The sequence below is a fragment of the Suricata suricatta genome, chromosome 17 (genome assembly GCF_006229205.1).
Source record: "Suricata suricatta isolate VVHF042 chromosome 17, meerkat_22Aug2017_6uvM2_HiC, whole genome shotgun sequence".
Classification (NCBI taxonomy): Eukaryota; Metazoa; Chordata; class Mammalia; order Carnivora; family Herpestidae; genus Suricata; species Suricata suricatta.
Genome location: NC_043716.1, coordinates 37270238 through 37286441, shown reverse-complemented (window position 1 = coordinate 37286441; position 16204 = coordinate 37270238). Strand labels below are relative to the sequence as shown.

The following is a 16204-nucleotide window of genomic DNA, read 5'->3' as shown; positions in this document are numbered from 1 at the left end:
ATTGTCTCTTCCAACAACATATTCCTTTCATTAAAAAAAAAATTTTTTTTAATGTTTATTTATGTTTGAGAGAGAAACAGAATGTGTGGGGGGTGGTGAGGGGCAGACAGCAAGGGAGACACAGAATCCAAAGCAAGCTCCAGGCTCCCAGCTGTCAGCACAGAGCCCGACATGAGGCTCGAACCCATGAACCGTGAGATCATGACCTGAGCCAAAGTTGGCCGCTTAACCAAGTGAGCCACCCAGGCGTCCCCTATATATTTCTTTATGAGTTCTTCACCTTCCACCTACCTCTTAAATGCCATTTCAGAGCCTTATCCTCAGCCTCCATCTAAACCTCCCCAAACAAGCTCATCCAGTCCCATGGATGAATACCACCGACAAGCCCAAGTACCTCCTATCTTTCTATCTCGTGGCCACCCCTGGCCCTGCGCTTCGTATCCATGTGTGCCAAAGTCTACAGAACATCTCCAAATGAATATCCCACACATACCTAAAATGCAACACATCATACCATGTTCCTTACACAATTTTTAAATGTACAGCTTTTAAAATTAACCACACAACGGAATTTTTTGGAAACCATTAAAAAACGAATTCTAAAATCCATCTGGAAGATTAAGCATAGGAAAAAAACTAAGAAAATGGGACGTGTGCCACCAAAAGCTAGGACCGACTACAGCAGGAGCACAGGGACAGACAGCTAGATAAATGGAACAAAACACAAAGTCCATAAACAAACCTAGGTCAATGTAAGAAATAATAAAAGTGTATTTTAGCAGTGCAGAAAACACAGATTATTAAATATAAGCTACTGATAATAGCTGGTTAATTTGAGGGGGAAAAAAGTTAAACCCCTACATCACAGCTTCTTCTCAAACAAATTCTAGCTGAGTTATAAAATGTAACATAGGGGTGCCTGGGTGGCTCAGTCGGTTAAGTGTCCAACTTTGGCTTGGGTCATGATCCCACAGTTTGAGTTCAAGCCCCATGTCGGGCTCCGTGCCGACAGCTCAGAGCCTGGAGCCTGCTTCTGATTCTGTGTCTCCCTCTTCTCTCTGCCCCTCCCCCACTTGTACTCTGTCTCTCTCTCTCTCTCAAAATTAAAGATTAAAAAAAATTAATGTAAATGTAAAAAGAAATCATAGAAGTACTATATGGAATAATACACAAGGGGAAGGATATGACAACTAAAATACAGGGAAAGACTGAAAGACTTTTATTTACACAGGAATATAATAGACTGCACAGAAATATAACATAACAGATTATATGCTAGAAGGAAAAGTCATCTGTAATACATAAAGGTAATATCCTAAATCTATAGAGCATTAACATAAAGAGGACTTATAAATCAACAGGATAATAAGCAAAGGATATGAACTGTGTAAATATGAAGAAGAACCAGCAAATATGAAAAAAAAAAATTCAACTACAAAAAAAATTTTTAGGCCAAAACATAGTATCATCATTTACCAATGAAACTGGTAAAAGTTAAAATTCTAACAGGAGACTGCTAGCTGCAGGAAGGCGGGGTCCACCGGTCACTGTCATCCATACAGTGCCCGACACACTGGGGAAGCTCACAGAAATGTGAAGAGTGAGTCACTGTCTTATGGTGGTCGTACCGGTTCAGGGAAACAGGTACTCTCTTGTCACACCTGGAGTAAGACGGATTAGTATGATCTTTCTAGAAAGTAGTTTATGTATCAAAAATCTTTAAAAAGTCTACCACAAGAATTCTACCTCCAGGAATTAAATTTAATATAAAACAAGTAGAGGGGCACCTGGGTGGCTCAGTTGGGTAAGGGTCCAACTCTTAATTTTGGCTCCAGTCATGATCTCACAGCTTCATGGGTGCAAGCCCCATGTTGGGCTCTGTGCTGGCAGCATGAAACTTACTTGAGGTTCTCTCTCTTCTGTCCCTCTCTCTGTCCCTCCCCCACTTGTGCTGTCTCTCTCTCAAAGTAAATGAAAACTTAAAAAAAAAAAAGAAACCATCTCGGGCCCCTGGGTGGCTCAGTCGGTTAAGCGTCCAACTTCGGCTCAGGTCATGATCTCACAGTTTGTGAGTTCAAGCCCTGTTTTGGGCTCTGTGCTGACAGCTTGGAGCCTGCTTCAGATTCTGTGTCTCCTTCTCTCTATGTCTCTCCCCCACTGTGCTCTGTCTCTGTCTTTCAAAAATAAATAAATGTAAAAAAAAAAAATTTTTTTTTAAAACTAGAGAAGTAAACAAATATGTTAATAATAGCAAAAAGGTTTATAATAGCATAAAACTAAAAATAATCTAAATGTACAATAAAGGAACGCTTATGGCATACGCACAGAAGGGAATGCTGGTTAAGTTCTTAAAGATGTGGCAGTAAATATCTATACACAGCAACAAATGTGTGTGATACAGGCAAGTAAAAAACATTATAAAACCATACACTTAAGAGGATTCAAATTCATTTTCTCTTCTACAGAACAGGAATAATAGTAGAACCTGTCTCATAGGGTAGTTTTGAGAATTAAATGAATAACACTTTTCGGAGCACCTGGGTGCCTCAGTCGGTGAAGCACCCAACTTCGGCTCAGGTCATATCTCGCTGTTCTTAGGTTCGAGCCTCACGTTGGGCTCTGTGCTGACAGCTGGGAGCCCACACCCTGCTTCGGATTCTGTGTTTCCCTCTCTCTCTGCCCCTCTCCCACTTCCCTCCCTACCCCTCAAAAAAAAAGTTACAAAATTTAAAAAAGAAGTAATATTTTTCAAGAGCTCTGCACAGTGCCTGGTGTATAAAGACCTCAATAAAAGCAGTAGCTAAATTTCAAGGTACATATATATAGAACATTTGCAGAAGGATATAGAAGGATACTAATAAAAGTTAATTTGGGGTAATACTTCTCTATATTTACTTGAATTTTCTAGTTTTCCTATCATAAATATATAAAACATAAAATACTCACAAAGGTTAATTACTAACAGTTTAATATTTTCCATTTTTATTGGCATTCTCGAATTATTTCCACATTTTTAGTACTGTAAAAAGTTTTTTTTAATGATATCACTAACCATTTAATGATGTGAGAAGCCATTCACGAAGTATTAATGAGTAAGAGCAGATTAGAACTCAGCACGCATAGCAGCGTGGGGGAGGGGAAAAGAAAACAAAACAAATCAGTATGTATATATAGCACAGCCTCCTTTTTAAAAAAGTAGATGATAAAAGGGAGGGAGGTAGGGGAGGGATATACACAAAACTATTATGAATCATTGGATTAAACATAATCCTTTATACTTATACTTTATATTTACCCATAGTTAATAAATGTCTTTCTTATTTTTTTTATTTTTCTATAGTTTATTGTCAAGTTGGTTTCCATATAACACTGGGTGACTCAGTCAGTTAAGCGTCTGGCCTCGGCTCAGGTCACGATCTCACAGTTCATGGGTTCGAGTCCTGCATCAAGCTCTGTGCTGACAGCTAGCTCAGAGCCTGGAGCCTGCTTCAGATTCTGTATCTCCTTCTCTCTCTGACGCTCCCCTGCTCGTGCTGTCTCTCTCGTCTCTCAAAAATAAATTTAAAAAAATTTTTTTTTAATTAAAAAAAAAACACACCCAGTGTTCATCTCAACAAGTACCCTCCTCCATGCCCATCACCCATTTTCCCCTTTCCCCCACCCTAATGTCTTTCCTTTTTAAATGTTTATTTATTTTAAGATAGAGAAAGAGAGGAGGGAAGGGCCAGAAAGAAGGGGAGAAAAAGATTCACAAGCACACTCCACGCTGTCTGCCCAGAGCCCAGTGCGGACTTAATCCCCTGACCCGAGGATCATGACCTGAGCTGCAATCAGGAGTCAGATGCTCAACCAACTGAGCCACCCCAGGGGCCGCAATTTCTTTCTTTTTCCTATGCCCACTGTGGGGCTCAAACTCACAACCCCAAGATCAAGAGTCCCATGCTCTACTGAGTGAGCCAACCAGGCATCCCAGTCATAGTTCATAAATTTCTTGACTCATTACTTTTGTAAAGAGAAAATTATTAAAACATTACTAAACATACCCAAAATTGAGTTCACATCCTCCTCCACAAACCTATTCCTCTTTGTAAACACCACCATCGTTCAGGCCCCTAAACTAGTCGTTCCAACTTCCTTTCTCTTCCTCAATTTTACATCTGTCACAAACTCTTTAAGATTTTACTTTCCCAGGGCACCTGAGTGTGTCTGGCTTCAGATCAGGTCATGATTTCACGATTCATGGGTTTGAGCCCCGCGTCGGGCTCTTTGCTGACAGCTCAGAGCCTGGAGCCTGCTTTAGATTCTGTGTCTCCGTCTCTCTCTGACCCTCCCCTGCTCACACTGTCTCTCTCTCTCTCTCAAAAATAAATAAAACATTTAAAAAAAATTTTTTTTAAAAGATTTTACTTTCTAGGGGCGCCTGGCTGGTTCAGCTGGTTAAGCATCCAACTTAGTTTCAACTCAGGTCATGATCTCACAGTGAGTTCAAGCAATGCAAAAGCCTACTTGAGATTCTCTCTCTCCTTCTCTCTCTGCCCCTCCCGTGAACGCATGTGTGCACATGCGCGCTCTCTCACTATAAACTGGAAAAAAAAAAGTTTACTGTCTCTCATCTTCATCTCTTCCATCCTCACTGCTTTAGTGCAAAGTCTCGATTTTCAACTATAACAGGCTTCTGCCTCCAGTCTCCACCCCAACCTACTGTCCACACTTTCCTAACACACACCCAGTCAGGTGATTCCTGCCGCTGAAAAAACACTACCGCCCTATCACTGCCTGGTGAAAAATCCAAAACCTCAGCCAGCACCCCCAGCTGCACTCCCCACCGCACCCCTCCAGCAATGACCCAGTCCTGGGCGTGCTCTCCCACACATCAGCGCCCTGCCGTTCTACTTCCTCAACACCAAGTGTCTGCCTGCCCTCACTCTCCGCTTTTTGGCTGAATGTTACTCATCTGTTAAGACTCTGCTCAAGTTTCACCTCCTGGCTAGAAGCCTTCTCTGACTGCCTCCACTCCCTCCAGAGCTGGTAGGCGAGGCCTGCTGCTTCATGGCTTCATTTATCGCTGCGAAGCATGGAATTTGCCTGCTGACTTGTCTGTCTCACTCATTGTGCGGGGAGCCTTTGAAGACAGAAATTCTCTTTTCTGAGCAATGGTATTACAGGTTACTTTTATTTTATTTGCTTTTTTTTTTCTTATCTGCATGTTTACATGTTTATATACATGTATAAATAAATCTTATTGGGAAAGAGTCAAGCAATACAGGAAGAAGTCTAGAGTAAAATTACCTGGATCTTCTAAGTTGTATGCCAAGTGCCCCCCCAACAAAAGGCTACTGAGTAAATGACTAAGACAGCACGATGCAGGGCAGTAACCCCGCGTCCTTGAATTCCACTATGACCAGAGCAGCTCTGCTCTGCTTTTATCCATTTCACTTACTGGGCTTCCACATAAAATTTCATCCAGAAAGGGGGTTCATACATATCCTCAAACAAAATGTCTGAAAACCAGAACTTACAGAAAAAAAACAAGTTGGCAGACCTGAACTCTAGTTCTGCTTCTAAAATAAATTAGCTAGGCAAGTCACTTTTCCTCTTTAGGGCACTACCTCTCATCTGTTAAATATCTAAAACACACATACACCGACACTTTATGGCACTATTTCTCATCTGTTACACACATACATACACCCCCCTCCCCAAGATATTTATTCCTTCAAGTTCCTTTTGCTTCGAAATTTTACAAAAATGAGATAAAGCAAGGGTGCCTGGCTGGCTCAGGTGGTAAAGCATGAAACTCTTGATCTTGAAGCTTTGAGTTTAGCTCTACGTTGGGTATAAAAATTACATAAAAACCAAAAAAAAAAAAAAAAAAAAGAAGAAAGGAAAGAAAGAAGGCATCCAAGTTTCTTCTTTCTCATTTAACAACAGATACCACAATCCACATATAGTAAAAGTGGTTGCCTCTTCAGTTCAGAAGCCACACTGCTTTTTTTCTTCTGTTATTAAACCTTTACGTCTTCTTACTAATATTTTCCAGAAATTCCTTTCTTTTTTGATGGTGTAGTAGACTGAATGGACTTGGCCTTAGGACAAACTGGTCTGAACAGAAGAAAAGGAGATGAAACAGTAGCAAGAAAACAACCACTAGGAGTTGTCATCCCTTTTCTCAACAATGCTAGAGACCTCTGTAGAATAAATACTTTTGGGGCAAAAGACTAGTTCCTATTCTGATGCGACTTGTTCAAATCTCCATTTATACTGAACCGAGACAAGAAAACAAGATAAGCCATTGTGGTTCTAAGAGGACCAGTCAGGAATCAGAGCCAGTTAATGAGGACAGACTTTACTCACTCAGTCTCCATCCTGGTCTTTGAGTATTCTATGTCATACATCAGGAGGCCCAAGTATCCCTTAAGGTTTTGGAATAGCCAGATGGAAAGAGTACGTACCTGATTCAAAGTGGGAGGTGGAGGAGGACCAGGGGGCGGTGGAGGGGGAGGAGGAATTGGCATCCTTGCCCTGCTTGCAGTTGGCACTGCTTTCTCTCCGTTTTAATTTGCAGCTTTGGGTCACTCATATACCTGCAAATGAAATGGAAATTCTTAAGAACAACCCTGCCATCAGAGACACTGAGTACTCAGGAGACTTAGGGAGAAATTAAGCACCTCTTCTCCTAGTTCTTCTGTGATACAGTCTAGGGCTTGATAAATTTTTTTCTGTAAAAGGTCAGGTAAGAAACGTTAATATTTTAGGTTTTATAGGCCATATATGGTCTCTGTCACATTTTATTCTTTGACTTTATTTTAATAAAAATTAAAAAAATTTTTTTTAATGTTTCATTTATTTTTGATACAGAGAGAGACAGAGCATGAGAGGGGGAGGGGCAGAGAGAGAAGGAGACACAGAACCAGAAGCAGGCTCCAGGCTCTGAGCTAGCTGTCAGCACAGAGCCTGACGTGGGGCTCAAACCCACAAATGTGACATCTGACATGAGCCGAAGTTGGAGGCTTAACCGACTGAGCCACCCAGGCGCCCCTTAATAAAAATTTTTAATACATTTTATTTTTAAGAGTAGTTTTAGGGGCACCTGAGTGGCTCAGTCAATTAAGCATCCAACTTTGGCTCAGGTCATGATGTCATGGCTCATGAGTTCAAGCCCTGAGGCAGGCTCTGTGCTGACAGCTCGGAGCCTGGAGCCTGCTTTGAATTCTGTGTCTCCACTCTCTCTCTGCCCCTGCCCCACTTGCACTCTGTCTCTCTCAAAAATAAACAATAAAAAAAAAAAAAAGTAATTTTAGGCTCACAGCTAAATTGAGCCGATAGTACAGAGAGTACCCATATGTCCCTGTCCCCCCTACCCACCGCCCAACACACATACACAGCTTCTGTCATCAACATCCTGCGGTGAACCATCTGATAGAGCTGATACCTCATGACCACCCAGAGTCCATAGTTTACATTAGGGCTTACTCTTGTCAATGTGTATTTTCTTTCTTTCTTTTTTTTAATGTTTATTCATTTTTGAGAAGGAAAGGGGGGGACAGAGAGGGAGAGAGACAGAATCGGAGGCAGGCTCTAGGCTCTGAAATGTCAGCACAGAGCCCAATGTGAGGCTCAAACTCACCAACTGTGAGATCATGACCTGAGCCAAAGTCAGAAGCTTAACTGACTGAGTCACCCAGGTGCCCAATGATGTATATTTTCTGTGTTTGGACAAATGTATAATGACAACTACACACCACTGTACTATCATACAGAATAGTTCGCTGCCCTAAAAATCTGTGCTCTGCCTAGTATCCTTCCTTTCCCCCTAACTGCTGGTCTTTTTTTTACCGTCTCCATAGTTTTGCCTTTTCCAAAATGTCATATAGTTGGAATCATAGAGTATGTAGCCTTTTTCAGATTGGCTTCCATTAGTAATATGCATTTAAGTTTCCTCCATGCCTTTTCATAGCTTGACACCTTTCTTCTTAATGCTGAATAATATTCCATTGTCCCGATGCACAACAGCTTGTTTATCCATTTACCTATTGAAAGACACCTTGGTTGCTTCCAAGTTTTAACGATTATGAATAAAGCTGCTATAAATAAATATTATTGTGCAGGTTTTGTGTAGACATAAATTTTTTGCTCATTTGAGTAAATACCACTGAGTGTGACTGCCACATCATATGTTAAGAGCTACACTGGATAACAAACTGCCTAAATGTCTTCCAAGTGACTGTATCATTTCGCATTCCCACGAGCAATGAATGGGAGTTCCCGCTGCTCCACATCCCTGCCAGCATTTGGTGCTGTCAGTGTTTTAGACAGGTGTGTAGCAGCACTGTCTCAGTGTTTTAATTTTCAATTCCCTGATAATGTATGAAGTTAAACCCCTTTTCATAGGCTTATTTCCCATCTGTATATCTTTTCTGGTGAGGTGTCTGTTCAGGCCTTTTGCACAGCTTTTAATAAGGTTGTTTTCTTATTGTCAAGTTTTAAGAGTTCTTTGTTTTGGGTAACAGTCCTTTATCAAATATGTCTCTTGCAAATATTTTTCTCCCAGTCTGTGGCCTATCTTTTCACTCTTGATTTTTACATTTTAAAACTATATTTTTATATTTTAGCAACATAAAAACCATTTAGTTCATAGGCCATATAAAAACACACCATAGACCAGATCTGACTCATGGGCTGGTTTACTGACCCCTAGTATAGTCACATCCTTGGAATCTGATCAGAGCATAAACACCATGTGGGAATTTAGCTCCTCAGGTCACACACAAAAAAAACTACCCAGCTGTCCCCCAATTATTAACAGTCTGTAGGTGATTCCCATTTTACAAATAAGATTACCCTAAGACATTAAAGTAGGGGGCAAAGATAAAACCAAAAGTCAAGAGCAAAACTCCCCCAAAAAGCTGTCCCAAGGGAATCCCATTTCTTGACCTCTCTCTCCCCCCAAATAAAAGCCAAAATAATATTAGCACTGAGAGCACAACTTACAGAGGACAAGAGAGGTTCAAGACAGGGTAATCAACTTCACCAAGTAATCCATGGAAAAACCGCTTCCAGAAAAGCAAGGTGATTCGATTAGGACCCAAGAAATCTCACAAGTAGCCCCTAGCACAGACCGGAGACCATGTGTACCAGCACGGCAAGCCCCTGAGGAAGTCTGGCTCTGAACTCTTCACAAGGGGATCGAAATTTCCCTGTGAACAAAGGATCCCACTGAACACTCCTCTCAGTGCTCTCAAAACCACGTAAACACTTCCTCAATGATGAAAAGAAAGAGCAAATTATTTCAAAGGTTCTAAAAAACCAAGAATCGTTAGAGGTGGGCAGAATTTGATCAGTAACATGACTGAGAAGGTCTTCAAAATCCCAACCCTTCCAATAATGCCACTGTAGGCTGGATGCCCAAAGAGCTTTTTGCTCGAGTCACAAAGAACTAGACAGTACTCTGGCTAGATGGTTCCCGTGGGGAATGGTGTCTGAACCCGGTTCAAGAATCAAGCAGTTGACTGCTCTCCAAGGGAAACACCTTCTCATTTCTTGTTCCAAAGCTAAGTTTAGTTTTTCTTTGCCACAGATCAAACATACTAGGCTTTAAAAACTGATCAAAATAGGGGCACCTGGGTGGCTTAGTCAGTTGAACACCTGACTCTTGATCTTGGCTCGGGTCATGATCCCAGGGCCATGGGACAGAGCATTATGCCACACTCTGTGCTGAGCCTGGAGCCTCCTTGAGGTTCTCTCTCTCTCCCTCTGCCCCTCTCCCCCACTTGCACTCTCTCTCTCTCTAAAAAATAAAAATGAAAAATTTTTTTTAATTTGGATCAAATAGGGTCACCTGGGTGGCTCAGTCAGTTAAGTGTCTGGCTCTTGGTTTCAGCTCAAATCATGATCTCATAGTTTGTGGGTTCAGGCCCCACATTAAGCTCTGTGCTGACAGAGCGAAGACTACTTGGGATTCTTTGTCTCCCTCTCTGTCCCTCCCCTGCTCACTCTCTCTCTCTCTCAAAATAAATAAACTTAAAAAAATTTTTAATTAAAAAAATTGATCAAAATAGTAGATCCTCATGATCTACCTATAATGGGGGGGCATGCAAATTTAAAATAAAAGAAAGATATGGAGATGAAAAAAAATTTCTATTGGAAAAAACTAGCAGGGGGCACCTGGGTGGCTCAGTTGGTTAAGTGTCTGACTCCTGAATTCAGCTCAGGTCATGATCTCACAGTTTGTGAGATGGAGCCCCACACTGGACTCTGTGTGGAGCCTGCTTAGGATTCTCTCTTTCCCCTTCCCCCTTCATGCCCTCTCTCAAAATAAATAAAGTTTAAAAAAATTAGAAGCTAACAGAAAATAACAGGAAAAAATAATCTATTCAGAAACAAAAATTTTCAACTAATTCCAGTCACCTCAATTTCTGCCTTTTCCAAGTTTCCAGTTCTACCTACCTTTGCCATTGCCATGACTGAAATGATCTCCTAGAATGACCTGGAAAAGAGATTCAGACAAATCTCTAATTCTTTTCATATCCACAGGTGATCCAACCTACATGCTACAAGGTAACAAATGATCTAGAAGAACACCTTAAGCCTTACAGTGAGCGAGCATCATTTACTAGGCAAAACAGTAATTTTCTAGCAAGGCAAATCTTTTTATAAAGCAATCCACTGGAAAAGACCACTTATATCAATTACACAGTTATAGACACCTTCAAACTCCAATTGCAAAACAGATCCATTAAAAAACATCTCCTTCATTAAGTAACAGGTTTTAGTGTCGACAACCAGCAGTGCTTCTCAACCTCTCTGCCTCCATAAAGCCGGCATGTGCGACACGCTCCTGTAACTGACACTTACACAGTGAGGCACTACGGCAGAGGTGAGGACACTAAAGCTCCAGGAGCGGGCACAATTACATGGATGCACATTAGAAAAAAAGACTGATCTAAGGGCAACTGCCCGAGATCATTCTGGAGTAAACTGCAGAATTAGGAATCAAACCTAACACTTCCAATCTGCTATTTCACTAATCACGACAGAAAACATTTGCGCTGGAAATTGGTTTGGTTTAATAATTTTCTACTGTCTTCCCCAAATGAAAGTTTAACCCACTCCAAATTTCTGTTTTATTAACAGAACACAAGCAGCTCTCTGTAGGCTTCCCAAGAACAGCCCAACTTAAGTAAATTTACATTAATACAACATTCCTTCTCCTGAAAATTCCTAAAAGCTTTAGTCAAACTAGTTTAAGTTGGATAACAATCACTAATCCAAGGCAGAGGGTCTACTTTGAGAACTGCTTTTAGTTAAAAACAAGGGAACCAAAAACAGTACATAAAGTTTTATAACAGAGTAACAAGTTTTAGTGACCAACTATTTTTACTTTAATTTTTTTTAATTTTTTTTTTTTTTTTTTTTTTTTTTTTTTTAGAGAAAGCATGTGTGAGTGTGCATGTGCAAGCAGAGGGGAGAGGCAGAGGGAGAGAGAATCTTAAACAAGCTCCACTTGGGTCTCAATCCCAAGACCCTGGGATCACGACCTGGGCTGAAATCAAGAGTCAGATGCTCAACCAACTGAGCCACCCAGGTGCCCCGTGACCAGCTACTTTTAATCAAAGGACAAATTCCAGCCCTTCTGAAAGCACTGTCTATTGCAATTTTTAAAAACTAACATTCCTGAGATTAAACCTAAACCTAAAAAGAGGGTTCTCTACACAATGTTAAGCCTTTCCGTTCTGATCTTTTAAATGAGAACGACAAAACCTCCCCATCTGTGTTCTCCAGAGTCCTTGATCTTCAGAATTATTGTGAGGCGGCCTGCAGTTCCTCAACAAACCAGTTCTCAGGCCCTTCTGCCTTGAAAGGCATAATAGAATAAGCTTTCGTTCACATTCTCAGGGGTCCGTCTCTTTTAAATCAAGATCAGAAAGCAGTTATTTCAAATCTTTCTGATGTCAAATTTATCACAGAACTCAGAGATAAGTCTTCATAAAATTCAAACAATGCACTTTAAAAAAGCACTCTCTTCTGTTCCTCAAAAGACAAAACCTATTTTTCTATTCAGTTTCCTAATTTTCATTCCAAATACGTATTCTTACATTTTTAAGAGCAGGAGACTTCCTGAGTACAAAGACATCGAAGGGGCTCCTGGCTGGCTCAAACAGTAGAGTAAGGGACGCTTGATCTCCAGGTTCTAAGTTCGAGCCCCATGTTGGGTATAATTACTTAAAAATAAGATCTTAAAAAAAAATGCTGAGTTGCTATTAGAGCACCTGGATGGTTCAGTCAGTTGAGTGTCCAACTCTTAATCTCAGCGTAGTTCTTGACCTCAGGGTCGTTGAGTTCAAGCCCCACATTGGACTCCATGCTGAGTGTGGAGCCTACTTTAAAAAAAAAAAAAAAAGAATTAGGGTCGCTTGGTGGCTCAGTTAGTTGAGCATCCAACTCTTGATCTCAGTTCAGGTCACGATCCCAGGGTCATGGGTTTGAGCCCTGCATTGAGCTTGAGCTCCGCATTGGACGTGAAGCCTGCTCAAGATTCTCTCTCCCCCCCTCTGCAAAGCATTCTCTCTCTAAAAAGGAAAAAAAAGACATCAACCTTTCACATTTGATAAATGAATTTAACATAGTTGTTCTTATTTTCATATATTTAAAATGACCTCAGAGATCTTCTAGTTACTAATACCATTTGGGGCCTTTGTTGAAATGGCATCTGCCATTATAAAACTCAAGTTTCAGGGCACCTGGGGGGCTCAGTCAGTTGAGTACCTGACTGGCTCAGGTCATGATCTCACGGTTTTTAAGTTCAAGCCAAGCATCAGGCTTGCTGCTGTCATCCCAGAGCCTGCTTCAGATCCTCTGTCCCACTCTATCTATGCCCCTCGCCTGCTCATACTCTCTCTCTCAAAAAAATGAGTAAACATTAAAATAGAACCTCAAGTCTCAATTATAAGTCATTTTTAAAAGAAAAATGATGTTTTAATTCTAAATCTTAATGCCGTACACTTTCATTCTGAGAGACCTTAGGTAACAGCACTCTCCTTTCATCTCAGCTTTGATTACCTAGTAAATTACAGTTTTTGTACTGAAGTACCCAACAAAATCCCATAAAAGAAGGAAAAAACTCACCTTAAAAAGTAGGCTGCCTCCCTCAGTGAAGTCTCAAGAGCCTTACCTTCTGCCTTACAAGAATCAGTTAAATGAATATGAATTTGGAATCTCAATAAGAAAATTCTCTTTTTTTAAGTACTTTCTATGCCCAACATGGAGCTCAAACTCACGACCCCAAGATCAAGAGTCACGTGCTCTATCAACTGAGCCAGCCAGGGAACCCTCTCTCTTTCTTAAAAACATGTTCTTTACTATCCTATTAAACCTCTCCCTAGTATAAAGAAGCAGAGAGACAGATGAAAGAGACATTTCAAGATACTCTCTAAAAGACCAATACTCGAGGTACCTGGGTGGCTCAATCAGTTGAGCGTCTGCCTTCAGCTCAGGTCATGATCTCACAGTTCGTGGGTTTAAGCCCTGCGTTGGGCTGCGCTGACAGCTCAGAGCCTGGAGCCTACTTCGGATTCTGTGTGTCCCTCCCTCTCCGCCCCTCCCCTGCTCATGATCTGTCTCTTAAAAATAAATAAATGTTAAGAAAAAAATTTTTTTTTAATAAAAGACCAGAACTCTGCCTACTCTGTCTCTAGATCATCTAAAGAAAAGAGAGCTAGCTGTGTCTTCAAGAGGAAAGGTTCCAGACATTCCCCTCAAAGGAATTCTTCTGATCCAACAGTTCAAAGCAAAATAAATCTAACAGTATCAGAGAAGGAACATAAATGTTTGGCAGAAACAGAAAATCAGGTGTGGTGAGACAAAGAAAGTAGCATAATACAGAATGCAATTTTTGTTTGGTGTACTTTAATCTGAGCCAGGGGGCACCTGGGTGGCTCAGTCGGTTAAATCTCTGGCTTTGGCTCGGGTCAGATCTCACCTTCGTGGGTTCAAGCCCCGCGTTGGGCTCTGTGCTGACGGCTAGCTCAGAGCCTGGAGCCTGCTTCCGGTTCTGTGTCTCCTTCTCTCTCTGCCCCCCCCCCTCATGCTCTGTCTCTCTATGTATCAAAAGTAAATAAAACATTTAAAAATAATAATAATAATAATAATAATAATCTGAGCCAGAAGGAACTACAGCCTTGCCTAATGTGGTTCAATAACCCAGGTAAGTAGGTGGCAAGACTTTCCAAGCACAGATATTGTGTGATGAATCAACACAATAAACCCTAGAAACATTTACATCAAACAAGTTCAAAATGAACAACTCCATTTTGTATTATTTCCCAACCAGGTTTTAGACAAAACAGAATAGGAAGAAACCAAGGGTAACTGCAACAAATAAAAGTAAGTAAAAAGCAGGGGTGCCTGGATGCCTCAGTTGGTTAAGCATCTGACTCTTGGATCTCAGCTCAGGTCTTGAGTTCAAACCCCATACTGGGCTCCGTACTGGGCATGAAACCTACTTCAACAACAACAACAACAAAAAGTAAAAAGTGAATGGACAGATTTTTGTTGAAACTAGATTCCAAATTCATGAGCAATTTCACCCCATTCTGATAAGCACTTAACTACTGACTCAAATAACCCATGTTGACCCATCAGTACCAGTGTAGACATTACTCTGAACTAAGAATTAAATTTAGAGGAACATTTCATATATCTATGTCCATTTAACCCAATAAGCTTTTTTTTTTAAATAAAGGTTTTGTCTGTAAGTAATCTCCATACCTAATGTGGGGCTTAAATCCACAACCCTGATAAAAGAGTTGCACGTACCCCTAACTCAATGAGCTCTTAAGCACAGACAGCATTGCATCTTTCCTATAGTTTTTTTTAAGTAGTTTACAGCACAAAGTATTCAGCAGTAATGTGTTGAACTGAACGAAAATAAATTTAAGAGTACAACTGTCTGAAAGAGCAAACAAGTCTGAGTAGTGGAAAAAAGACATAAAGGATGGACAATGTGCCAGAAAGAGAAAAAGAATGGATATCTATGAAAAAGCGGAAAGGAAGAAATATGAGACTGTGCGTAGTTCAGTGTTCGAAATTTTTCTAACTTGCTAAATTCAATCATTCATGAATTCATCTACCACAGTGATATTTATTAAGCACCCATCAGTTGATCCATTCAATAAATATTTTCTAAGTTTGTTTATTTATTTTGAGATCGAGAAGAGAGAGCACACATGCAGAGAGAGAGAGAGAGAGAGAGAGAGAGAGAGAGAGAGAGAAAGAGAGAGAATGAATCCCAAGCAGGCTCCGCACTTGTCAGCCCAGAGCCCGATGGAGGGCTTGAACCCACAAACTGTGAGATCATGACCCGAGCTGAGATCAACAGCCAGACACTTAACCAACTAAGTCACCCAGACGTCCCTCAGAAAATATTTCTTAAGCTTTCACCAGGTGTCAAAGCACTGTTCTGTAACAATGATTCTAAGCTGGAATGATTTTGTCCCCCACAAGACACTTGGCAATGTCTACAGACATTTTTGACTGTCATGACTGGGGGTGGGGGTTGGGGGATGCTACTGGTGTCTAGCGGATAGAAAACATTCTATAATGCACAGGACAGCCCCCTACAAAAAAGAATCATCTAGCCCAAAATGTCAATAATGCTGAGGTTGATAAACCTAGTTCTAGAGGCTGAACAAGTTTCTACAGTCTTGGGGCTTATACTCTAGAAGAGATAAACGAGGAAACAAATATAATCTCATATTTCAGTTACTGATAAAAAAAAATGAAAAAAAATCAGAAAGGCTGAAACTAGGAGTATGATGGAGTGTTCTCTTAGATGGGGTTGCAGGGAGTGGGGCCAGCTCTCCACAAAGTTTCTCCATGGGCACAGCAACTCCTAAGACCATCTGGGGGAAGAGTATTCCAAAAAGAATTTGAAAACGGCAAATAAAAAGTTCCTGAGATGAGAATGAGCTTGTCATGTGTCAGAACTACTAAGAAAGCCAGGGTAGCTGGAACAAAATACAGACAAGAGTGTTAGAAGATGAAATCCGGGGCCTTACAGACCATTCTCCAAATCCCTTAAAGGCAGTCTCCTTCTCCATCCAACATGCCTATACCAAAGAAGTTTAGACCAACCAATAGTTTCATGCCCAAAGCAATCAGTTATCTCATTAATCCCACAGACTGTACTTGATCTCTTAGCTTAAGC

General features: G+C 40.8%; 1 protein-coding gene across 11 annotated transcripts in view; it reads right to left on the bottom strand.

Annotated features, from left to right (window-relative positions):
* Window positions 1–16204, bottom strand: part of WIPF2 (WAS/WASL interacting protein family member 2) — a 49808-nt gene that overhangs the window by 17430 nt on the left and 16174 nt on the right. For 4 of the 11 annotated variants that reach the window (XM_029929309.1, XM_029929304.1, XM_029929314.1 and 1 more), the window contains one exon: window positions 6453–6584. In XM_029929309.1, the coding sequence (XP_029785169.1) occupies window positions 6453–6515 (63 nt within the window). In that variant the 5' untranslated portion in view covers window positions 6516–6584. Of the gene's footprint in view, window positions 1–3052; window positions 3358–6452; window positions 6585–6668; window positions 6720–10446; window positions 10487–12095; window positions 12239–12269; window positions 12295–16204 lie in introns of those variants that run through there. The other 7 variants (XM_029929308.1, XM_029929306.1, XM_029929307.1 and 4 more) reach the window with 7 other exon arrangements.